At 43.3% G+C, this 26269-nt stretch overlaps 1 protein-coding gene across 1 annotated transcript in view; it reads left to right on the forward strand.

Moving 5' to 3' along the window:
• The window catches only part of LOC102220793 (phospholipid phosphatase-related protein type 5-like), a 47310-nt gene extending 45819 nt beyond the window's left edge, over positions 1 to 1491 (forward strand). The window contains exon 8 of the mRNA XM_023349491.1: positions 833 to 1491. Within this exon, the coding sequence (XP_023205259.1) occupies positions 833 to 889 (57 nt within the window). The 3' untranslated portion in view covers positions 890 to 1491. The remainder of the gene's footprint in view (positions 1 to 832) is intronic.
• Positions 1492 to 26269: the final 24778 nt, after the last annotated feature.

Raw genomic sequence — 26269 nt, forward strand, 5'->3', positions numbered from 1 at the left:
GTTTTCCAAAAACTCTCAAATGTGGTTTTGACAATTATGCTACGAGGTTAGCGGTGAGCATCATGAACATTTCAACTTCACACATGATTTATTGTGAATGTAAATCTCTTCAGTATAAAACAGCTGTAGGAATTTCTCATGCATCATTAGCTGTTTCCCCATTGGCCAAATAATTGACATATCAAAAATAAATTTGCTCAACGGAAAATGCCAATGTTAACCAATTGTGGTTTTTGTGGCCTTTTTTTTTTTTTGAAAAGTGATGTAATGTTTTTATGCTATAATTTATGACAGAAACTACATATGCGTTAACCTTAAAATTTCGTGAATTGGAATTACAAAAATAAACCAGCTTAATGAAAACACAATTAAAAAAACAAAAAATTTTTTGTATTAGAAGTTTAGAAGCTAGGATGAGGCAGGATTTTTTGGCCATATCGAAATTGGTTTATTTTGCAAAACTGTGATGGAAACACTTTTTTCACATCAGACGAGTCACATGATCAACAACCAGATGTTGCCACTGGCACAAACCACAAAGAAGACGACGACAGGAAGTAGCTGGAGGATGATGGTGCAGCAGTTTTTTTAATCACTTATTGGTTGAACAGTTTTATTCACATGCGACTTTAACGGCATTTTCTATTTAATGAAGACATTGCAATTGAGAAATTGTGGTGGGGTTTACATTGGAGGAGTATTGATAAAGTTTTGCGCACATTTGTGATGGAAAAACAGCTATTTCCTGTCAGCTGATGGGATTCACAACGCACTCAGAAGCTTACGCTCATAGAAAACAAAAGCTTTCTAAATCGGTGTTCTCTCTTTTCAGTCTTTCAACAGACAACCATCCACAAGACAAACTTTCTGGACTCTTTCCCTCTGCTGATATTTACCTGTTTGTCTGAGCCGAAATGAAAAAATAATCCTCCAAAGTCCAGATGTGAAGTTTGGTCAGATGTGTTCTCCCTCCGCCATGTCTGTATTTTCTGTCCTGGATTTTCCTCTGCCATGCCCCACTGAAGCAGAAATGCCTTAAAATAATCTCCATGGAGACGTGTAATAACTCTAGGTGGGTATACTTTCCGCGCTTCGAGTTCAGCGTGTGAGCAGCTTCTCTTGTCGATCTTCAGATGTGCCGTCGGTGTTCACCGTGTGAGCAACGCGTCGGCGCCGCTAAAGAGGTTCAAACGGCGGCACCCCAGAAGTCAAACGACCCTCATGAAGATGCAGATTTCTCTTTTTGTTCAGCTTGTCAGCCGCGCCGCTTCGCTTCCCCTGTAAACTCTTCGGCGAACTCGTTGGAAATCAAAGAACAAAACAAGCCGAGGTTGATATGTGAACAAAAGAAAACAAAAAAACCCCACTCGTCTCCTTCAGATCCGCAGCTCTGAGGAACGGCCACGTTTCCTTTGATCCCGTTGCTGCAAACCTTCTGTTTTTGTAATGATTTGTGTGAAGAGAACAATAAATGGATATTGCCATAAGAAACGGGGCCTGAGTCAGTCTGCGGAGTCTGTTAGTGATTTATGGACGGAGCCGTCTGTCTCTCCACACGGTGACATTATGGGGTCATTATGTCTGCATAGTTTTATAATGAGTGGCGACGTCAACATCTATGAGAAGCATTTGCTCCGATTCTTCTGCTTTTGTGTTTATTGTCACATTTAAATGGTTTCGATTTGAAATATTTGGGCCTTTGACCCCAAAAATAACAGAAGAGGCTCGTGGCTGTTGGTTGAGTTCACAACCAAGTCGATTAAACAACAGACACTTCACAAACCAAATGCCTTTATCTTCTGGTAAGGATTGTTTTTCTTTTATCTCTTCTAGCAACGCTAGCATTATAATCTTGGTTATATCAAAACAAACTTTTATAATACGAAAAGCAATAAAAACAGACATTTGTATGGCTTTGAGACTGCAAACGAAGAAACGTGACGACCTGGTGAGCCTTCTCAGTAATGGCCGACCCAACAAAATTACTTAAAAAAAAAAAAGCACTAGAGAAAACCCAGAACAGCATGCATGGCTCTACGGGTCTCAGTTGTCTCGGTTAAAGTCAGAATCCATGAGTCAACAAGAAGAAGCACAAAGGGGTCGAAATGGCCTCCATGGGAGAGTTCAAAGGTGAAAAATACTCACGTGTAGCACGTCATATTTGATACATTCGACATTTTTATAACTGAAGGTGGCAGTTACTTGATCTCTCGAAAATGCCACTATGTGCTTGGAAAATACCTTTAAGTTCTAAAACTGACTTCTCTAACTCCTCTCAGGCGGTTAGGGTTACGGCTCTCTGTCTTTCAATTGTAAAAATGTCTTGAAAACCAAACCGTGAGACGTGAACTGCATCCGAATCCCGGATTCCTACTTTCAACTTGCTCTTGTGAGGAACATTCAACACGTGGCGGTGTTGCGCATTTACTGGAGAAATCCACAAGATGGCGATGCACGTCACATACAGGAAGTAGGCAGAGGCATTTCCCAGCTCCCCTTTCAACCTCCTGCAGCGGGAGGAACAGTCAGATGGCGGCTGATGAGGCCTGCTGCACCTGGGTATGCAAATTGGCGAGGAGAAGATTCGTCCTCTTAATGTCACAGATTATTGGAGGAATTACACGCGCATAAGTGGCTTTACAACCTTTATTCCGCATGCCTGATTTGCACGGAGCACCTCCCTGACTGATTTCAGGGATTTACGTCTGTGAAACGACTTAAAGGTATAAGTAAACGCGAGGAGTACAGCTGTCTTACTGGCGGCCAACTCAATTATTCGAGTTTCGAGCGTGATGCACCTGCAGTGTTGTACAAAAAAGATTTTTTTTAAAAAAAAGACAAAAACCAAACTCGTTTCTGGTTTTAATTCCACCTTCTTCCTCATCTGCGTCCCAGTCGTATCTGCGTGGGAGATTTTTTTTGTTCTCTTCATTGTCAAACAGAACGCTTCTGGATTACTTTTAGTCCAATTGTGAGAAGTTTGACCATCACGTAGCAAACGGAGCTGATGCTTTGCAGTGTTTTTTGCCCACATTTTTTAGGACAGAAACAGTCAATTTTAGTGGGATTTTGTGAGGCAGAACGGAGTGGCGCATGATTTTGAAGTAGAGAGGAAACGAGTCATAGAATACGAGGCAAACATTTGAAAACAACTTTAGTTGTTTTTTTCTTTTCACTTTTTTCAGTAAAAGTAATAAAAACACATTTCACATGCATTTACTGCATGATCAGGCTTCATGGTTATGGATATGAAACATTTTACTCATTCTGTGAGCAGACACTGATGTTCTCAAACCATTAGTCAATGGATATTAAAGGTGCAGTATAAATGGCACAGTGCCATTTTATAGTACAATTAAGTCAGTGTTTACTTCATCAGTTTGTAAAAGTGCTGCAGGTATCAAATATGACTTAAAAGAAAATTTACTTTGTAAATTAACACCTTAAAATTGGGCCTCTGTCTCTTTAAGAAACTCTTGCTCTTTCTGAAACTCCCCTTTCAGGAAATAATCAAAATATGGCTCTTCTATTAACCCTTTAACAATGTTTTTACCAGCGTTTCGCTGAGAAGCAGCTCCTATAATGAGCTCAGTTGACGTTCAGTTCCACCAGGTGTTTGCTAATTGCTGCTGGCTAGTCTGAAGGAGCTGAGTGAGGGAGCCGAGGGGAAGGGCTGCTCTGTGAGGCAGGATTTTGTAGTAGCTTCATCAATCAAAGCAGAAAGCCAACAATCGTGTTCTCTTTTACTCTATCAAAATTGAGTATAATTCTCTGTATAATGTCCATTTTGACCATTTGTCTTGGTGTTTGTCTTCTTGTTGCTTGAGGCGATGTGCCATCTCTTCCATAATTTGAATTTCTCCTGCAGTCTGTATCAACTGGCCAATAGTAGGGGGGTCTTCTTCCCACATTTCCTTGTTTTTACCTTTTTAGTGGCTACTGTAGTATTTTAACCAAATATGTGTCCATTTTATGTCTACGCACCACATGTGTTGTGTTGTACAAGTCATAGGAATGTTTAGCCAGCCTTCATCTGTTATTTTATGTTAAGTCATTGTCTTGTTACTGCAAAGTAAAACAGAGAAGCTACGATGTTTTGTTTTACTTCTATTTTTTTTCCCAAATTGATGTTGCTACCAAGTGTTTTTCCTGCAGAGTCATTTTCAGTTGTTTTTATGAATAAAATGTACTTTGACCCCCCCTCTAATGCCTTCATTGGTCGTCTAATCAGCCACCTTACTCCATGCGTCATTTGATCTCAGTATGAATCCAGGTGTTCTGCGAAGGTCCCAGAGGTTTATCGGAGGTTTTGAGAAATTTGAACATCTGGTCAAGACTGAGACAGCAGCTTCCATTACAAATGTGCTCCAATCTTTGTCTATATTCCGCTAATGTCGAAAAATCTCAATTTTGCAATTACAATGTTCCCACTAAATAAGATACATAATCAAAATCACACAGGAATACACTTAACCCTATGTATTTGTACAGTTTTATCCGGTTTGAAATGATGTGACATTTTTACCTATGACTTATTATTTGCAGAGATACTTTGACGCAGTATGTATCATTACATTTTCTATCACATCTAAAGCTTTCAGGTCTGGAGAGAACATGGCGTCCTGTCTGGTCTGTGAATAACTGCTTTTCAAACATGTCACCTGGTAAGGAAAAGGTTAAACAAATAAAGAAGTAACTAAATGAAAATGTTTGATCCAGCTTCGAGTCCAGTGGATTTTGAATAAATGATTGAATTGGTCGTCGCTGGTGGTCAGAATGGTGGAGCTTGATGTTGGTGTGGATATAAATCTTGTTGCGAATCTGTTGCAAGGCTTTAAAATGACAGACTTTCTTCATGCAATCAGATTAAATGAGTTACTTTACAATAGGGGTCTTACTTAATTTTTCTTTATTGTTTAACCCAGACTTTGTCTCCTCACTCACCTCAGCTTTAGGTACTAAAAATCTATTTTGGATCATTTTGCTGCATAGGCTTGACGACGTCACTCTTTCCGGGGGCTTTTTTTTCCCTCACCTGTTCCCCTCCTCACCTGTGGAGGCGCTGCATCAGGAACCATTGAAGGAAACAACACAAAAACCTCTGAAGACAACACTGAGTGCAACTTCCTTCATCACAAAACGGTCAGCTTTTAGTGGTTGTAGGATTTCTCTTTTGTCTTTGACTAAGGAACACAAGACATTTCTCCCTCTAGTGCTGGCGACACAAGGGTTTGTTTTGGTTGTATTAAATGTTAAATGGTAAATGGACTGAACTTATATAGCGCTTTTCCAGTCATTTTTGACCACTCAAAGCGTGACACTAGAGTCACATTCACCCAGTCGCACTCAATAGCACGCACACATTTATACACCGATACGCAGATCGGTAGGCAATTTGGGGTTAAGTGCCTTGCCCAGAGGCACATCGACATGTGGAAGCTGGAATCGAACCTACAACCTTCCGATCGCAAGACGACTACTCTACCAAAGAGCCACAGTCGCCCCAGAATGCCCGGCGCTACAGTCCACTTGGTATTCACATGTGCATTCTAACTGCACCAGAGTTCACTATTAGCCGAGCCAATATCTAGGATTTGTCTTTGGCAGGAGACCACCAGCCACTTCTTCCGCTAGCGCTAGACTAGCACATTTGTTTTGGTTATATTTACCCTGAATGCCCAGCACTATATTACGCTTCCTGCTTTTGAAGCGGTCTCCGGTCCAGTTGGCATTCAAACCACCGCAGAATTTACCTCAACAGAACCAAAACCAAGATTTTTAGGCGAACCAGAGATCGTTTTATTGGTCCGCATCAGAGTTCAGACCTTCCCAAACGAACTAGAGTTTGATTAAAGCGGACTAAAGAGGCCTGTGTGAATGCTCCCTAGAAAACAACCTTTAACGCAGTCAAATCAAACTACAAAACACTTGCAGCTTCAAATGTACATCTGACTTGTCAGAAGAAAAAAAAAAAAGTAATGCCACATCGTTCAAACTCTTATTTGCGAAACAAAACGTTGAAAACACAAGGATCATTTTCCTTCCACTTCCCAACTGCATTCACTGTATGCGTTTTTGTCACAGGACACGAATTCACTGGGTGCGAATAGTTTTGCCAGGCATTGTGTGCCGCCATTTTGCTGCAGCCAGATTCAGCTGCGTTTTTCTGAGTGCGGCGCTACCAGGAAAAAGAGACATCTGCTTTGTCTGCTGCCAAGGACACATCCCTTGGAAAAAAAAGAAAAAAAAATCACAAGTTTAATGAGCTGAAAATTTCCCATTACTGTCACTTAAAATTACGAAGAAGCTCCAACCAATAAAAGAAGAGATTTCTGCCTTTGGTTATTTCTTTTTTTTTTATATATCACTTCTCTGCATGTAGAAATAATTGCGCCGTCGTCCAGCTAAAGCGCTGTATGTCTTCTCTTGGTCGTGTCACAATGTCAGATATCTCCTGCTAAAACTCACACAGCAAGGCATGAAACGTCTTCACTCCGAGCGCCGGCGTGATTTTTATGGAAAAGAAATGAAGCGGCGTTGTTCTGAATCTGAATCAGGTGAATATGGAGAGAGGGATTAAAGCACTGCGAGGCATTTTTCATTTTAAAATTGCTTCAGAGAGAGGGGCTGAGTGTGCCTCCACAAGCTGTTTCTAATACTCGTATAATGAAGGGGAAAGAAACTGAAATGTCATTTTCTTCATTAAAATTGAACTACAGAATGAGTTTCATTATTTAATAGCCGGGCTGTCTGCCGCGCGCCGCGCTAGCACCAAAACTACAATTGCATCTCTTTTTACAATAATTATTTCAAGGAGGATATTGATTTCCTTTGTGGTCGGTTCATTTTGAATCTTACATTATCTTAACCATGATATATGTGCTTGTTCCTGAGCGAGCGAGCTTTCATACTCCTTCCCTTTTTCTTTTTTTTTTTGTCTCAAAGAAAGCAAAGACAACAAGACCAAACAACAAAAATCTGTTGGATCTCAGGCTTCAGTCCTGCCCTCCGCCTGCATGCAGGAGTCCCGGTTTTCCCTCGATGGGTCAAAGGTGAGGTGGAGCCGGCTGAGGGGCTCCGCTGAGGAAGGTGCACATGTCATCATCGCGGTTAAGTGGGCCGAAGGCGGAGGGGCCAGCCGGATGAGTCATGGTGAAACAGGCAGAGGAAAGGATGTGTACCTGGCTGTGTGTGTGTGTGTGTGTGTGTATGAGGCAGAAAGATGCTGGTATTGAATTAGTATACAGTGCACTATAAGCTACAGAGCAGATGCAGAGAAAACTTATTAGTTCTCTTGCTCCTGTTGTTGTTCTGGGTTTTCCTTTCATAATGAAACTAATGCACAGAGGCACCCAGGCTGCCACACATTCAGAGTCCTGCCAAAGTATTCAGACCCCTCGTGCTTTTTCACACCTCGTCACATTACAACTGTAACCTGCAGCGTATTTCATTGGAATATATTTTAACTTTAATTATGGTCATACTTCTTTTATTTATTTATTTATTTTTTGACCCAGCCTGTCTTCTCACTCACTGTAGCTTTATGTTCCAAAAATCATCTCATCTGGATCACCTTGTTGCAGACGCTTGAGTAAGTTGGCTATATGCCTGCACTTACTTTTTCTGGGTGTTTTTTTTTTTTCTTTGCTCATGAGAAACCTGTTCACCTTCCTCGCCTGTGGTGGCGCTCCACCAAGAACCGCTGAAGGAAAAACAGGAAAACATCGGAAGAAGACACCGAGCGCAACTTCCGTCTTCAAGACGTGGAACTAAAAATAGACTGGCGTCAAATTTTTAGCTCTTGTAGGGTTTCTCGTTTTTTTGAAAAGATTGAGCCTTTTATTCCAACAGTGGTCGACTAGCACGTTTGCTTCAGTTGTGCTTTCCGCTTCCTGCATTTGGAGTCGTCTCCAGTCTGCTCGGCGTTCACATATGCATTTGAACCGCACCGGAGCTCACTTCAATCAAACCGGGACCGAGGTTTGTAGGCGGAGCAGAGTTAGCTTTTTTAGGTCGAAACAAATCGGAGATTCTAGGCAAACAAACTCGAGTTTGATTAACTCGAACTAAGCAGGGCTGGTTGAGGATGAACCCTAACAAACCTCTGCTGTCTTCACAGAACAGCTGGATTTATATGTGCTAGATGACTTCTGAAGGCTAATAGTTGCACTGAGTTTATTTAGGGGTATCAGGCTAACGGTAGCTAATCACAAAGACACTCTTTTTACATTTTTAATTGTAAGCAAAACTCTAAATTGATCTTTTATGCCTAATTAGAAACTGCTTTGAGTTGGTCCATTATGTGAAAACCTACTAAAAACACACCAAAGTTTGTGGTTATAGCATGAAAAAATATGCTGCCAGCCCTTTATTAATGTAGTTAAATCATAATTGTTCAGGCAGAACAACAGACCTCACACAATTAAATTAGACAAAAAACTGTGAGGTATCGATTTCATGTTCTGTCCAGAAGGTGTGAAATGAATTGGAAGCGTTACTACGGCGGCTGGACAGGGACAAGAACCCTAACTTACACGCTCCCACCCCACATCCCGCCTCCCACCTCCACCCTCCACCCCGACCAATCCCGAACACGACAAACAATTACCGATGCCCTCTGAAAACTCGGGAGGATTCAATCAGGCAAAAGTTGAGCCTCATATCCAGCGGTGAGCAGAGGTTAATTAGTCTACTTGGCTTTAACCAAGCGTGCCGGATGCTGAAAGGTTGAGGGATAATGTTTGTTTAGATACATGGCTGCAGTGGCCACAGATAATGTCTTCATTAAGTATTGATGCGCTCACACACCAGGCTGATAGCCCCTCCACATCTGCAACCGTTTCCCCCCCCCTCCGCCGCTCATTCTGCCTTCTGGTTTTACACTCCTCCTCTACTTTCCCCTCCTCTCTGTGTACCCCCCCCCCCCATGCTTTCTCCAGATTCCTCTCTCTTTCTTCTTTTTCTCTTTTGCTTGAACATAAGCACTAGGTACACACCAAACACCCATGCCTCCGCCCCCATCTTTCTCCCTCCACATACACACCACCAGCCGTTACACTACTTGCATTATCTTTCCCGGAAATTGCATTTCCAGCACAGCCAGGGCCCCATTATGAAGAGGGAGCAACATGCTGTAACCTTTTTAAAAAGCCATTAGTGATGCACCTGCCCCCCCACTCTCCCCCCAACACCAAAACCTCCACAAACCCCTTGCAGTTCATATGCCTCACCACCCTCCCCATTCCCCTTTGCTTCACCCTTCCTGACCCCTCCCTGCTCTCATGGCAGCTGTAATGTTATTAGGCCGCTTGTGCCGGCTATTTGTCGGCCGCCGCCCCCCCACAACGTCCCCCGCCGCCCCCAACTAGCAGATGCAGAGGGAACAGCGCGGGGCAAATGGGTGCAGCGATAAGTGTGCAAGAGGGTGAGGTGTAAAGGAGGGTCCAGATTGAGGGGATGAAGAGCAGGATACAGAGACGAGCAGCCACAGGCGCAGCAGAGATAGAGAGAGGGAGACGGAGAGAGCCCAATCAATAATGGTAAACAATGAACAGTCCGTCTCTCCATCCACCGCCCCTCCACTCTTCTTCTACCTCCACTGGCCCTCTTATCCAAACACAAACTGTAAGGAAAACCCGAGAATGGCACATACGCAAAAAGAAAAATGCAAACAGACCGCCAACTCGCAGCCAGCAGCTAGCTCGAGGGGCTCTATTGTCGCCGCGCGTGCACGTAGATGTGAGCCACACCGGCTGCATTATCGCGCTATTAGGATGCGGAGACGAGCCAAGGAGGGCCGTAAAAAGAGAGAGAGAGAGAGAGAGAGAGGAGCAAAAGTGCCAGGGAGCTCTGAGAGAAGCCAGGCACACACAGACAAACACAAAATCCAATTGCATTGGCAAGTTCCAGGAAGTGGATAGAAGGAGAGATAGAGGAGGGTGGAGGAGGAAGGAAGGAAAGCTTCCCCTGTCGTGTTCTTCTTCCTCTGCGCGGCTCAGAATGGAGTCTGCGGCGGCTGAAGCTTAACTGTACGGAACGAGGCTGAAACAATACAAGCTGACGCCGTCAGTGTGATGGAGGTGCCGCACTAACACCGAGGCACCACCCAGAAATCCATAAAAACAGGATTGTTTATATGATATATATATATGATATATATCATATATGATATATATCATATATACTGTATATACAGTAGCCTATATATATTTATAATATCACCATTATAAAATCCTTCACACACACAAGGGATGTTCATTACAGCAATTACCAGCGCTTTTGCTCACTCCTCCGTAAGGTCTCCTAAGTCTTTATAGTGTCCCTTCTTAATGCTTGGCAACATTTGGACCGAACCTCACGAGACGCTGAAGTGGGGTTTAAATGATGGCTGGAGCTGGGAGGAAGGTTTGTAATCTGCCCCCTGTACACGTCCCCCGTGTTTTACTGGCAGCAACGCGGCTCGGTTCTCTCCACTGTAAGTCACCGAGGGCTGCTTCCTACGCTGCCCATAAAGCTTACAGTATATTAACAACTGTAATCCCAAAGCTACTTGTGCGGCTGCTTTTTTTTTTCCTCCCTATTTATTATGGGATCTTTTTTTTTTCTTGAAGGTCTGCCAGTTTAATGTTTTATTCTCACCTCGCTCATATCCACAGCCGATCCTGCAAGCCAAGAGACATTTATAGCCCAAACAAGAGGATCTCTCACTGATACACCGAGTGCTACCTGTGTAACATGTAAGAACAGCCAGAATGGAAACAAAAAGCGAAGCTTAAGCAGATGGAAGAGAAAGTTGGATCAACATTTAAAAAAAAGAAACAATGCTGCTCAGAGCAACCAGTTGCAAACGCCTCATTAGTAAGCACTGGGTTGCAGCATCATGAAGACCAAGCAATGCTATGAAAGAAAAGATTGTCGAATGACAGCAACAACAAGCTTCATTTTCTAGTTTGCCTCAAGAACTTGCAGGAATGCAACAGACTTGGAAGAAGGTGATCCAAAATTTTGCTTGATGCAAAACAAAAACCATCGTGTCGATTAAAAAAAAACTAACACTACCCATCGCCCTGAAGATGAGGGGTTCAGGTGGCCGAGAAGACGGAAAGCGGCTCTGGTGGTAGAGTAAGTTGGTCACAGACCTTGAGGTTCCCTGTTCAAACTCTGCAGGACTCACTTCAGGCTTTGCTTCGTCTGAAATTTCTCCAGCAGAAAGAGGAGTTGTAAAGCATGACGTCAGTGTTCTCTGTGCTGCTCCAGAACTGTAATCTGTCTGTTGTTGTAGTTTGGCAATGGCAGTGGAGGAGGTGAACGACTGGCCACGCTTCCAAATACTGATCGATTTAAAGTCGGAGCCAGAGAAATGTTTAGGATATTTTATTGCTTGAAAAGATGTCCAGCTTGGCGCTTCTCTTTGTACAGTGGGGGAAAGTCGCTCACAGTGCCCACAACTTCACAGCGTAGCTTCCTTCACGGTCAATTTGGCGCATTACATACGTGACGGCCAAACGTTACGGATCGGGTACAATCAGATCCAATCGTTTAAAACTTTCGCAGGGTCCACACCTACAGCAAGCAATTGTTTATCATTTGCCTAGCGTAATATGACGATGCGTCGAACAAGGAGCCGGTATTTACCAGGCTGTCTTTGGTCATCTGGTGCTAGAAAACAACTGCAAGGTGCATGGAGGGGAGGAGGCTTCTGTGCAGTAAATCCAGTGGAGGGAGGGAGATACTATAAGGGCTTGCTAGAGACATTTATAGCCCATATATAGAGGCAGGACAAGACTTTGGTGGAGGTTCATTTTCCAACAGGACAACAACCGTAAACCTCTTGCCAGAGCGACATTGGAGCAATTTAGAGAAAAGCATGTTCATGAGTCACAATGGCTCCAAAGTCAAGACCTAATTCAATAAAAAATCTCTTGGAACACCTGAAAATTATTGTGCATAAGCACTTTCTCCTCCTCTGACTGTGGTTCTACAGAGCACTGACTGGAAGGGTTTGAATAAAAATGTATGCTTGACTTTTGTAATATTGGTAAAAACACGTTGAAGACCATACAGCATTTTCCTTCCACTTTAAAATTATGTCATTTTGTTTTTCTCCCTGTGGCTTTTAGTCTTTCGGAGTCAACTTATCGAGGGATGATTGGTTTCTTTAACATTAGAAACACTCTATGAGATGACTGATAATGCAATCAACTTGAAGAATCAAGAGTGTTTGAGCAGAGTCAAGCAGGAGCAGCTGCAATCAGGTAAGTGGTAAATGTAGGCGGTAATAGTTTGCAAGTAACCAAAAAGAAATCATGCTTTCGCCTCACAAGAGCTTTTATGAGCTTTGAACCTCTACTGGTTAGTTGTAACCTTTTGGTGGGGGTTATAGTTCTTTAATGCCTCAGGTAGGGTATTACTCAGTGTGATAAGAGAATATTTCGTCTGTTTTCATAATCAAAGCGGCCCGTACAACAACCAACCTGTATCTCACCATTCCTGAGCCCCCGTAAAGTTGTAGGTCCATAGCACAATGGTACGGTTACGGCAAAACTACTGGTGTTGGACAACACAGTCCGTTGACTCGGGGTACAGAAAATCGTCACTGCTTGCGACAAGCACAAGATATACAGTGTGTCATGTTTGTTTTGGCCGGTGAAAGTCCAACTGGTGGTGGAAACACTCCCCTCAATACACAAGACCAGAAAAGAGTGCACCAAACCACACTGACCTCTCCTCGTCAAGTTTATTGGTGTATGTTTTATAAGATCTTAGAGACAGCTCATAAAATCTCAAACGTCCATTTTCTCTACAGAATTAAGTGGTCACTACCAGCAAACAGCTGTAGCCTGGCTGTCTAGTCTCCTCTGTTTCTGTGTAACAAACAAGCAACCCACGTCTCTGTAGATAGGTTGTGCTAAGTTAGCAAGATAGCAGCTATTGAAGTCAAGAAGTTTAGTACAGCATCGAAGATGAGTCCTCATCAGTCTATATATTTACAAACCTTTCTTATCCTAAGCCTAGGTAGCTGACCACTGTCCTAAAAGCAATGCAGTGGTTCTCAGCTGAGAAAAGGTGGACAGATTCATCCAGCCTGGTGTCAGTCTTAGTGTTAAGAGAACCATTCAAGTATTTTCTTCATTAGTGTTGGAGACAGAACAGGGACTTGTGTACAATAATTACGGTTCTGCTCCAGTGTTATAGTTAAGATATAGATGAGCAGAAAGGCAAAGCACCCGATATACCAATCTGTCTATAGTCCAAACTTTACCTTGGTGCCTGATTTCGAAAGTTCTCCCTTGCATATGCCAGGGGAGGAGAAGACCATATGGCCAGAACAGGAAGCTATACAGTATATCCTGTCTGGCCTAAAGATGCTTTGGGATCCTCAAGATTGAGCATAAAACACTTCTGCCATAAACCCACCCATCTCCAGGCTGCTTTAGGCTATTCATAAATCTATAATCGACCCAGCCATGTCTCGCACGCAAGCTTTCTTAAATCAAGGGCCCAAAGCTGCCCTAGAGTGGAACACATTGTTAATATAGAGTTTAATACATAAAATGTGTCCTACAGGGCTTCACACATCAGTGGTGTGTGATGCCTTATCCAGTATGTTCTGTTTTCAGGCATTGCTACAGAAGAAAACTACCCATGGCTGAAATGCAGTAAGCAGTTCTGTTTCACCACACTTCACAGCAACCCGTCCAATGTGTGTTAATGGCAAGAAATGACATCCATCAAATAAAGCACTGTCCCAGTTTTTGACTTAAATCTTTCAGGTACTTGTTTCTCATTGCTACATCAGACCCTCAAGCCACAAGGCCGGCTAATCTTCACGTAGGTCAGAGGTTACTTGGCTGGGACTACACTGCTTGGCTGCTCAGAGGCATAACGGTAGCCAGTCGACTTCAAACCTCCAAGTCAACTTGATACATAGAGTTCAAGAAGATATCAAAGTCCTGACGTTTGCTGTTTTGGGGAAAAAGACTTGGGTTTCCATCTGCAGCCCAATCTTAAAGAGGCAGAAGATAAAGGATGGATGATAGAAGACTGATCCAGAATCTTTGTGTAGATCTGTAGCCTCTGCCACGGATCCCTCAAGCCTCCACTTGCCTCCCTGAGGGAGGAAGTCACCTGACTGAGATACAGGGACTTCTCTGGTACAAGTATGTACATTTTAACATGCTCTGACTTCAGCAGGTTTTGCCATGATTCCAGTTTGCAAACCTCTCTTAACTCATGTAAAGACCTAACCAGTTTTCGTGCTTTGGCCCAATCATTTCTTCAGTGTTTCTTTTTATTAGGGATCCAGTTGGAAAAAGAGGGCACCTCTGGGTCCTCATTTAGGATCTTCTTTGGTCCAACATAATATCGCATACACCTCGACTAGCTCTCTGTAAGAAAGCGAAAAATGTGTAGCAGAAACTGATAAGGCGCACAGAGATAATGTATACAGTGGAACACAGTAAATCCACAGCCTGGGGTGATTTTTTTTTTCTGCTCTCGATTCCATACAGACCTTTTCCTAAAACTAACTTTCGCCAGACAAAGACGTGCCTGCTCTCTCTCGATTTTCCTTGAGTTATTAATGATATTTAAATCAGGCCTCCGTCTTTTATGCCGAACCCTCCTCTTCCCCTTCTCCACTTTGCTCACAATCTAACTCTAACCTCATCCTCTCCTCTGCTCTCCCCTCTCATCTCTCCAGACACCGACACCAAATCCCACAACAGACGCCCTGCTGATCGATACCATGACATCATCAGGCATGGACATCATCAGTGGGGCTGTGGGCAAGGTGCTGACCTGAAGCACGCACACACACACACACACGCACACACACACACACACACACACACGCCTTCTCACAAATAACACTTGTACCGGAGGGACTCAGCCAGGCTGAGCTACCTCACATCTTTTCTCATCATGTATAATCCATGCCTGCCTGCCTGCCAAAGCCACACTGCCTCTGCTGTAGTAAATCTGACCAATGACAGGCTCAGGACCTTTTTCACACTCGCACATCAACACGTGGACACAATGCCCATAAGACAATGGAGACGTTTCTCTTGAGTGAGTTGTTGAGCGAGAGGGCCAGGCTGACAGGTGTCGAGACAAGACAAAGCGTCGCAGTCTGAGACTCCAGCTGTCATATTTGCTCATTCCGACTTACCAAGATGAATGAAATGCAGGCAGCATAATCTAATTGTGTTTAATCATGCTTCGAATGCCGCTGTATGCTCGGTACACCTGTGAACAAAGGCCTTTCAGCCCACCCGACCAACATGGACGGACTGGCAGACTGGCAGACCTGCATATTGTCCGACCAGGCCTGAACAATACCCGTACCACACTTTTATGTCAGCGCTGCTTGTCTGGAGCTGTCAGCGGCCCCACAGGCGAGGCTCCGGTCCGAAGGCGGACGGCTGGGATCAAAGAGCCGAGGAGGAGTCAATATCCATAAAACTGCAAAACACCTCGCAGTCTGCTCAAGACAGCTGCAAATGGGAAAATCGCTCAGTGTTTACGGCCGTTGCCTCCGCGGCGCATTTTGGCCACGACAAACAGACAGACGTACTGATAAAGGCGGACAGGAAGGATTGTGGGTGGGAAAAAGATGACGCGGTTCAACTTGTGGATCTCCCGTCGCAGAGAAACATCTGGAAAATGTTGTCAATGCCGGTGAAAATGTCTGTCACCTTAAGTCCCCCCTGGTTGTGTATTGAACGATGGATTGTAAAGAATTTAGAGAATGAGGCAACATTCCCTGAATTTTGACACCTGACCAATAACATCAGATCAACGCATCTCTGGTCGAAGGAAAGACTCCATGTGACGTCAGCAGCCACACTGGCTATGAAAAAACGGCTTGGTGTTTCTAACCCAGTAATAAAAGACCTATTAGCAAACACATTTTAAAGGCTACAGGAGCATTTAAAGGATGTTTCAAATACAGATTAGAAATAATACAAAAGCCAGTTTGGTAATTTTTTTCCCCCATCATTAATAAAAGAATCTTTCAACAACTGCTTGTCGTTTTTGCTCTGGTTATTTTTTTTTTTTTTAACCCCTCCAGGGGGTCTTTTTGTGGGCTCTAGTGTCCCTTTTACGAAAGTGTGCTGACAGGAAACGGGGAAGGAGAGGAGGGAAGACATGTGGCAAATGTCGTCGGGTCCGGGAGTCGAACCCGCGACGGCCGCGTCGAGGACTCAAGGCCTCCAAATATGGGTCGTGCTAACCACCACGCCACCACGGCACGCCCCTGCTCTGGTTATTTCCTCTTTTTTTCCCATGATATTTAGGATAAGAAATAAAAAGAGGATTATGTAAAAGATTGTGGCGAGCCAAACACTGCACAACATGTTCGCATGTATGTAACGTTTGATAAGTTATGTAACAAGTTTGGAGACACTTCTTTCCTTCTTTTCAAAGAGAAAATGTCAAAGTCGCTCACAATGTCATTTTCCAAAGACATATCCAGACATGCGATGTAGCACAATGTAAGAAAAAAAAAAAAGGCATCGACGAAGAAATTACGCCACACATTAAATCACAGCGATGATTACCTTCTCGTCACTTTCTTTTTTCATCCCCTTCGACTAGTTCCTGCTTCCTTAACAATGTAATCTTAAAATAGTCACAGTAAAGTCATTTGAATATACTTGTGCTATAATTTATTTCTACAGCCACCCCGAACAAAATGTCATACTGTGTTTTTAAAAGCCCTTTCACTACGTGCGGGGAAAAGGAATTGCTTGATGTAATATTCATTCATTTTCAAAGCTGTGTACAGTGAACAAAATCCAAAGTGTGCCGCGGCTCGTTTGAAATTGGATTCAAATACGTTTTCTGCCGACCGGGAAGTGTGTATTCATTACATTTCTGTTGTCTGTCATGTTTTCCAGACCACATTTCGACTCGCCTGAGAGCCAGGTGTCAGTCGGACCCGGCGGACAGCGCGGACGCGGCTGTGTCAAGTGTTTTACTTGTCACATCTTCAGTTTTGATTGGATAAGTTTCCATTTCAGCGCTGAAATCACCGGTCATGCCGATGGACACCGACTGGACTCCAAACAATGATTGGCTTTACTATGGTGAGTAAGTAAAACGTGAGTATTCAGGAAAAAAGGTCAGCAAAAAAAAGACTTCTTTATGCCTGTTTTTTTTTTCTTGATAAACTTTATTATAAGTTATGGGTTCATAAGTTCAACTATATATATATATATATATATATATGTATATATATATATATATATATATATAAAGAACAACTGATTCTGCAAAATTTCTTCTACTCCAATTTATTTTACAATTGTGTTACTTAGTTGTATTTATTTATTTTTTTACCTTAGTGTTTGGAGTTTGCACTTGAAAACAGAGACAGGCAAAGTCTCTGTTTGTACAAAAGAAAAAAAAAACTCTTGTGTTTTCAGAAAATGGGACAAAGGTTTTGTATAGCAGATTTGAAAAGATCAAATCAAGTCCAGAGTTTTTGGTATAACTGATCCACTTTGTGGTTAAAAGAACTCAGATACGATGAGTGGTCCTGCTGCCCCATGATGGACCGCTGCCCTGGCAGTGAGCCATGTGACCCCCGTATAAAAACCCACTGCTGCCTCTGTTTGCATGCATTCAGTCCTTCATTTTAGCAACAAGTTCCTTAAAGTTTGTGGTTTCAACAAAGCTTCAAGTTGAACAGTTTGACAGACGATTGTCTAGGAATGACAGCCTGGTGTTACATGCTTATGAGGAAGCATCACGACCCGTTAACAACGTACTGACTTGACGAAAACGTGAAATGTGTTCGATTTACATGTCGGCGCCGAGAATAGAAGTAACCAGCAGCTCCACGGACTCGGTTACTAAGATAGCAATCTTCGCCTCTGGAAATGGAGGCAATCTCACTTCAGTTAAAACATTTAAAAAAAAACATTTCAGTAAAAAAAGGCAACAAAAAAAAACCCCAACTATAATCAGAAGTAATTTTAATTGTGTTTTCCTCGTTTACAATTTCAATGTCCCATGTGAGAATGGAAAGTCCTGACCGTCAGTTGGCGGTAACGCTAATTCGGACGAGCGTACCTGAGCTCCGGCTGCTTCAGTGTGTGGGACAAGTCGTGCTCGGAGCTTCCGGTCAGACTGAACCAACCTCTCACCCGCTGCCTGCTGCCGTTCCAGATGAGGCCAAGCATCAGCAGTGCAGGAACAAGCAGCAGGGGAGTATCGCACCTCTCTACAAACTCAACTCTGAGAGCTCCCCATGTGTCTCAGCATCTGCAGTAGGGCGTAATGTATGTTGTCTTTGATTTAATCTCCCGTGTCACTTAAGGCCTGGGGCAGATTTCTATTCTGATGCCTCTTCTCCATTTTCCTGTCCTGCTCCTGCTTCCTGCCATCCAGTAGTCTGGCTGTTAAGAGAGGGAAGATACAATAAGATAGCCTTATTATTTTCCTGTGTTTTTGCTTAGAGGTCGCATATCCAGCCTATGTGATGTATAGCAACACCAGGCTTAATCAGAGGTGAGCCACTTTAAGTGTCTTTTCTCCGTTTCAGCCCAAGCAGCCTCAAAGGGACACCGGGTCAGTCAATGGAAATTCTCAGTCTGGAAATGTATTGTGTGTCAACACATGTTAAAGGTCTTCTCACATGAAAAATGTCATAATTCAACGTCTTGAAATTGGGCCTCTGTCTCTTTAAGAATCTCCTGCTCTTTCTGAAACTGCGCCTTCGAGCAGTAATCCCAACATGGCTCCTCTATTAACCCTTTAACAACGTTTTTAACCAGCATTTTACTGAGAAGCAGCTCCTGTAACGAGCTCAGCAGATGCCCAGTTTCAACAGGTGTTTGCTAATTGCTGCTGGCTAGTCTGAAGGAGCCGAGTGGAGGAGTGACAGAGGAGGGGGCGCGCTGCGAGGCAGAATCTTGGAATATTGGAAAATGCAGCTCGGAGGAGGAACTACGTTGCTAGATCCATCCAGGCGTTTTGCACAATTGAATGGTTGCCATGGAAATTAAAGGATTTCTCAAACATGCATGAAAGAATCAAGGCAACACTCCAGGTTTGTTTTTGATGTGCGAAGAACATAATACCATGACATAAAGCTCAAAAAAGTCGATTTTCCATAATAATATCCTTTTAAAATCCAGTATTAGGAAAATTCTGTCAAGAAACCTTCCCTTCAGAGTTCTTGGAAAATCTTACTGTAAATTTCTGAGTCGTATAAACGTCCCCTTTTAAAATTAAATGTATTGATTAATCCTTCACTTACAGTCATTTTAGATTTTTGTTTGTTAGCGCAATCAGATTCCGGGTGCCTTTTCACTTCAAATATGACGAACAACTTCATATTTATATTCATTTTAAATACATTTCGACTCCCAAGCACAAAATCTCCACCTTTCTCATTTGAAAATATATCAGGGAACTGATCGATGTGTGAACGGTGCAGCACAGGTTGGCTGCTACAAGTGCAGCCCATTGCATGAATGTGTGTATTTGGAGCCAACTGAGCCAGGCTTTCCGTCCCTGTGACCCCCACCCACTAACCCACCGCTGCGGTGCAACCAAACCCACCCTCCATCTCCCCCAAACTCCCTTTTCCCTAGCAGGTGGCGGCACTGGCAGAGGGACAGAGAGAGGGGGCTTTGATTGCTAAGCCACTGGGCTCAGTGCATATTCAAACCGGGGCCTTTTGTTTGTGTTGCTGCGAGGCCCAAGTCAGACTTGCATGCAGAGAATACAAATCAGACCTTTGACAGGAGCAGTTAACCTGCCGCTAAATATAGCTGCCCTGGGTCAGAGAGAGGGATGGAGGGAGCACTGGGGAGAGGATGGTGGGGTGAGGGTGTGTGTGGGGGGGGGCACTGGGTGCAGACAAACAATGGAGATGAGATACACCATATTCTGCACTACAGCGCATACAGTGGCTAAAAGTACACACACACACGTCTGCAGAGAAGTGTGCTAACATATGCAAAGACAGCTCTATGTGTATGTTGAACAGTGACGCATGTATATATATATATATATATATATATATATATATATATATATATATATATATATATATATATAAAGATGTGGAGAGATTTACAGTGGGTATCACAGTGGGGAGAATGGCAAATGAAAGATAGGGAGAGTCTGTTTAATAAAGCAGCAATCTTGAGGGAGCCGGGGCGAGGGAGAAAGAGGAGAGGGAATGAGAAATGTGCTCATACCGCGGGGATCTGAGCAGACTGCAAAGGAGGGAGGGAGAGAGAGACAGAGGCAAGACAGAGAGGAGAAATTAGGGAAGCAAAGAGTAAAAAAAAAAAAAAAAAACGAAGAAGAAGAAGAAGAAACAGCCGCGGCCAGAGACGGGCTGTTACAACTCGGCCGTCCTGTTCGAGTTCTTCCCACGGTCTGTCATGACTTCAGGTAGAGACGCCAAAAAGGGACCTCAGAACCTGGGAGTTGACAAAAGAAGTCCCCAATTCCACTTGGCCTGCCCGCACTGTGTGCATAATGACATTTTTGTCCTTTTTTTTCAAGTGATTGACAGGCACCTTGCAGCAGCGTTATGTAATACGGAAGCTGCAGAGGTAAAGACGGTCAGGTTTAAGCATGTGTATCGGTATGTGTGTGTGTGTGTGTGTGTGTGTGTGTGTGTGTTTTCCACTCGGTCCTTACGAAGCAGTTGTAAAAATCCTGCATCCTGATACTCTGTGACAAATAATAAAAGCGTAATAAATGGCGGCGCAGTCCCGCGGCGCGGCTACGCTGAGACTTTACGGCGCCGCGGGAAAGTTTTCATACCCTTTAAACGTTGGAAAGCGTAAACATCAATGCTTTTTTAGAGGGATTTTATGTGACTGGCTGACACACAAGTAGTTCATAACTGTGAAGAGTGAGGAAAATGATATATGGTGCACTATGTTTAGGGTCATTGTCCAGGTGGAAGGGAGCCTCTACCACAATCTTAAAGGGACAGCATTGTGTATTTTCCAGGCACGAGTGGCATTTTACAGCACAGTCTAATAACTATATGATAACTTCAGTGAACATGACATGAAGGCAATTTAATGGCTTAAATTGGACTTCTGTCTCTTTAAGAAACTCCTGCTCTTTCCAACACTCCATCTTCAGGAAGTCATCACAGCATCGCTCCGCTACTATCCCTTCAACAACATTTGACAACAATACACGCGCTGCTTCTTAGCTCGTATAACGAGCTCAGCAGATACGCAGCTCCACCTGGAGTTTGCTAATTGGTGCTGGCTAGTCTGAAGGAGCTGAGTGGGGGAGTGGCAGAGGAGGTGTGCTCTGTGAGGGTGAAGCTTGGCTTGGAGACTCCAACTCCGAGGAGGAACAGCAGTGTGGAAAAAGCAGAACTCGGTGAGAACAAATGTTTAGGCACCCTTGACTGGTTGCCATGGGAGATGAAAGGATTTCTGAAACATGCAAGGAAAATCAAGGCAACATTCCAGGTATGTTTTTGATGAGGGAATAACATAATAGCACAATGTAAAGCTCAAAAAGGTTGATTTTATATGATACTGCCCCTTTAAGCATTGCCTCCATTTTTGTAACGCATCACATTGATCCCAGTGTAGTAGAAGTAAGAAATACTGCCACCTACAGGTGGTAACTAGCAGCAGTCACTTAAGCCCAACAATTTTAACCATTTTTGCAGAAAAACTGACAATAAACTCACATTTGTGCATTAGCATGAAATAACACGCCTTTTTGTGTGTGTGGGGGGGGGGGGGGATTGTTGCGTGAATTATTTTTATCTAGCATAGCAAGAATTAAATACAAATACAGGCCACACTTTTGAGATTTTAATTCGTACTAAATGTAACATTACGTTGCAATTACACGCTGCCTTGCGCTTGGTCTGTCGCGTGAAGCCCCAGTAATTGTTCTGATGCTCGCGGTTGAAGGTCTGAACGTTTCTGCACTTACAGCAGCACAGCAGGGGACACTTCCCCTCCCTCCCGTCTCACTTCCACTCCCACTTCCACTCCCCTGGAAGTGCACTGCACCTCTGCTCTTGCGGCTGCCCTGGGAGCTGAGCTGTGTAATCCCTCGGCGGATAAGGCGAGGTTTGGTGGAGATTTGGGAAGCGCAGATCCCGCTGAAGCTGCCGGTCCGCTTGCTGGGGGGAAAATTCAATGGCTGGAAATCCCATGGGATTGGATTAGGACGGATACGGAGCCAGTCACTGAGAAGTCGCTGTCAGGGAGCCGCCATGCACACTGTGGGCCACTGTACACACACACACACGCACACGCACACACACTGACAAACTCAAACAATCAACCTTGTCAAATCATCATCAGCACTCTCAGTTGATGTTATTCATAACAAACTGCTTGTAATAACCTTAACATGTAAGCTGAAGGATTAAATCTGATTTAGGCAGCATGGCAAAAGTATTCATACCCTTTAAGCTTCTTTTTTTTTGTCTTATTAAAAAAGAACATGGCAGTGGCGCTATCATGCTCTGATTTTTGAGCAAACTTTTAAAATGTCACTAAAAGGAAGGAAAGAAAATGGGGAATTAGGCGGGTTTCCGTCAACCAGGCTACGCAAAGCTTCATGTCATTGGACGTTCGACGCTACACATGGCTGTAAGAAACAGGAAGTAGATGTTGCAATCTTTTCAGAATTTCGTACCTCTGGTAAGGCACAGACCCACGTCAGGGCTTATTCAGTAGATATGTTTCCATCTTCCATTTATTGCATTAACGTGTGTATTAAGATGATGATGATGTTTGTTAAAACTGTCACCATGTTGTGGCAGTTTGTGTCTGCGCCAGAATGGTCTTAGCGCTGTCAATCATCCTCATGTTGATGCTGCTAAATGTGCTAGGCGCCGACAAACAACTTACCGTTGTCGGTGGCTAAGCTAACTAGCCTTAGCATTCACAACAGGCTCTGCCAGCTGCAGCATTTCAGACAGTAAGGGGTGGAAACAGCGCCATACAGAGGGTGATTGAGAGCGCTAAGACCCGCCTCCCGGCTCTGATTGGTTGTGTCTAGTTAGCACTGGGAGAAGGCAGAGGAGCTCAAGCTTTTCACAGATTATCCGTTTCATACGACGTATAGTGACAGATTCATCAAACAAGGAAAAAACATTTCTTGTACAAAAGTTACATATTGCCGCTTTGACTCTTTTTGAGAAATGCCAAAAACTGCCTGAAGTGTAAAAGCTTAGCAAAATTCAGGAAGTTGGTTTGAATTTCGATGTTTCCGTCAACATGTCCTGATGTGATCCTTCAATATGCATATGAAAAAAAATGCTGATGGAAACACAGATAGTGTGAAATCCTGAAGGAAACCTTGTAAGAGGTTGCAAAAGACTTTGACTCGGGTGGATGTTCACCTTCCAGTAGGACTGGAAGTACGCCGCCTCAGTCCACACCTAAATCCATTTATTTCACTTTAAAATTTGCTAACTTTGTGTTCGCAGCGCCGCAGGACATGTGACTCGTGAACGCTGCAAGGCCCTCCGTCTGAAATAAAAGGCACCAGGAATCAAGTTGTAACTCACAAAGAGCAGCTAGAAATTTGTGGAATTTATCGTTTCACCTCCTACAAACTCAAACACAAAGGAGAGAAAGAGGAAGACCTTCACCTGCGCAACAGCTGCTCCCACCGTGTGCCTCTGATGAAAAAGACTTTTTTTGTAAGGAATAAAATGAAATAAAATCTTTTTTTTTTTTTTATTTAAAAAAACCCAGGAGGAAAAAGGCGAGAAACAAAACCCCCAAAATTAGGATTTCTATTCTTTTCTCTCTTTTTTTTTTTTTTTTTTCTAACCAGAGGAGGCGGCCTCCAGAGTTAATCAGAGAGAATGTCGATCATCCAGGGCTAGAATTTAAATGCGGGACCATCTGTAATTGTGAAAAGTTAATTAGCCCGACGCGCAACGCGGTCATGTCCGGGGCAAGCGGCTCCAAAGCGGAGCCCTCCGCGCAGGCAGCCTGCCACCGCCTAATGAGCGTCTCCCGGTGCGCAGGTTTATCATCTGAGCACTTTTGGTGAAGGTTACATTTGAATAATTTCCAAGCCTCAGTTAGAGATATTGTTTAATGTGCGCATTGTATCCTAATGGAATTAAGACCAGACGACCAAAAAGAAAAAAAAAAAAGGAGAAACACTGACGATGCACACATCCTGGTTGTGAGGAAACGTCAAGTCCATTGAAGCTTTTTTTAATATCAGTAGCTACACCATACAAAAAAAAAACACATTTAAAAAGAGTATAGCAGCTACATTAAACTGTTCTAATGTGCATAATAAATCAGTGTCCTAATAAATGTATCAAAATCTCTCTCTAAGGGATAAATTATTTCCCTTCCCGTTGAATGAAGATTTATTTACTATTACTTCATTGATTCAACCATCCAGATCTACTAATCAACATAATTAAGGAATTTATTTAAATCACACTACGGTCTTACTTCCTAATTATTTAATTTAGACAAAAGAGAAAAGAAAGACAACGAGAAGAACAAAGAGCGAGAACAAAAATGGGGAGAGAGGAATTTGATTCACCAGCTTTTCATACTACAACAACCATTATAGAGCCGGGGGGGGGTCTGTGGTGTGATCCAGAATATTCTCTTAAAGAAACATGGCAGGAATGTCGCAGAGAAACCAGACAACTGAGGCAAAGCAGAGACAGGCTGCTGCATCCTGGGCGCACAAAGGAGCGCCGCCGCAGATCCTTCCCCCCAGCAGCCGCCAGACTCTGAATCCAGACTCTGAATTTTTTACGTCCCTGCTGCTGTTTTCACAGTTTTACTCATTTTAAACAACGTTTGCTGCTGGTAATCCACGTCTCTGTTGTTTGGACTTTTTTTTATTATTATTATTTTCACTTATTTTAAATATTGTGTTATGATTTTTGAATTCACAAATAAAAAAAAACCAAACCATTTATGACTAGCAGATTCCGTTGGATTGGAGAAGGCTATTTTTGATAACCGTGTTTATGTTGTACCTTTTCTCTTACCGGACAGTGTTATTTTTCGTTTAGTTTTATTTATGGTTTTATACTTTTTTTCTTTTTGCATTTGCTGCTTTCACAGCTGAATGTCTCGATTGTGGGTCAACAAATATTTCTATTCTGTTCTAGAAGGAAACAATGTTTATGAATCTGGCAGCGCGATCAGACTTGGTTCTGACAGATCTGGGAAAGACTTTTTCACGGCTTTTGTTTGTCTCTGTTTGGTTCTCGGGGCGACCCTGTCAAGGACAGAGTCGTCGTGAGGGCCCCGTCAGCCAATGGGAGCCGAGCACTCGTGGAAAGAAAGATGTTTTCTGACATTTTGTTTTTCACATTCTTTAGGAGAAACGCAGAAAATGAAACACTAAATGTAAAGTGTAGAAAGGGAGGAGGAAACACTAAATCCTTGAATATATATAATGATTCCTTTCCTTGCCTATCCTCTTTTTATCCTTCCTTCCTTGTGACCTAACTCTAGTCCTTCTTTGTCCCATTGCTTCGTCTCAATAATGCCTTCTTTCCTTTTTTGCTTCCTATCTTCTTTCCTTTTGTTGTGTCCTTCCTTCTTGTCCTCTTGATGCCTATGCTTTCTTCCTTCCTTCCTTCTTCCTAACCTTCCATCCTTGTTATCCGGTTCCTTTGTTTCCATCCTTGATTTCTTTTGTTCTGTCTTTATTCATCCCTTGTGTCTTTGAAGTGTCTTTCTTTATTCCTTCTTTTCTTTACTTCTTTCTTTCTTTCCCTTTTTCTTTCATTCTTTCAACATCGCTCGTCTCCCCTTTCCTTCCTTCGCTCATTGTGTAAGTTCTTCCTTCCTCCCTTTTACACTTTACAAATCTTATCCGATTCATTTGTGTCTTTAATCTGTTGAATCAACAGAAACGTATCGAAATGGAACCAAACAGGATTTTGCTGATTCTCCCTCTGATGTTTTTTTTTTCTTTCCTTTTTGTCAGCGCGTGTCACGAGCGAATGACTTCACTTATCTACTATTATTATTACTATTACTCCTATAATATCAGACCAACGCCCAGAAGCTGAGCCAGTGTCTGGACTGTCTCCACATCCTGATCAGTGCGCATCCCCTCCACCGGCACCGAGTGAGTAAGTGAGGGGAGGGAAGGAGGGAAGGAAGGAGGCTTCATCCGTTTCTCCTCCGTGCCGCCGCCGCGCCCCTTTGACCACGCGTGATTCGCAACAATGGGAGGACAGAGAGAGAGAGAGAGAGAGAGAGAGAGAGAGAGAGAGGTGATCGCAGTAGCAGAGCCAGAGATT

This window comes from Xiphophorus maculatus, chromosome 16, assembly GCF_002775205.1.
Source record: "Xiphophorus maculatus strain JP 163 A chromosome 16, X_maculatus-5.0-male, whole genome shotgun sequence".
Classification (NCBI taxonomy): Eukaryota; Metazoa; Chordata; class Actinopteri; order Cyprinodontiformes; family Poeciliidae; genus Xiphophorus; species Xiphophorus maculatus.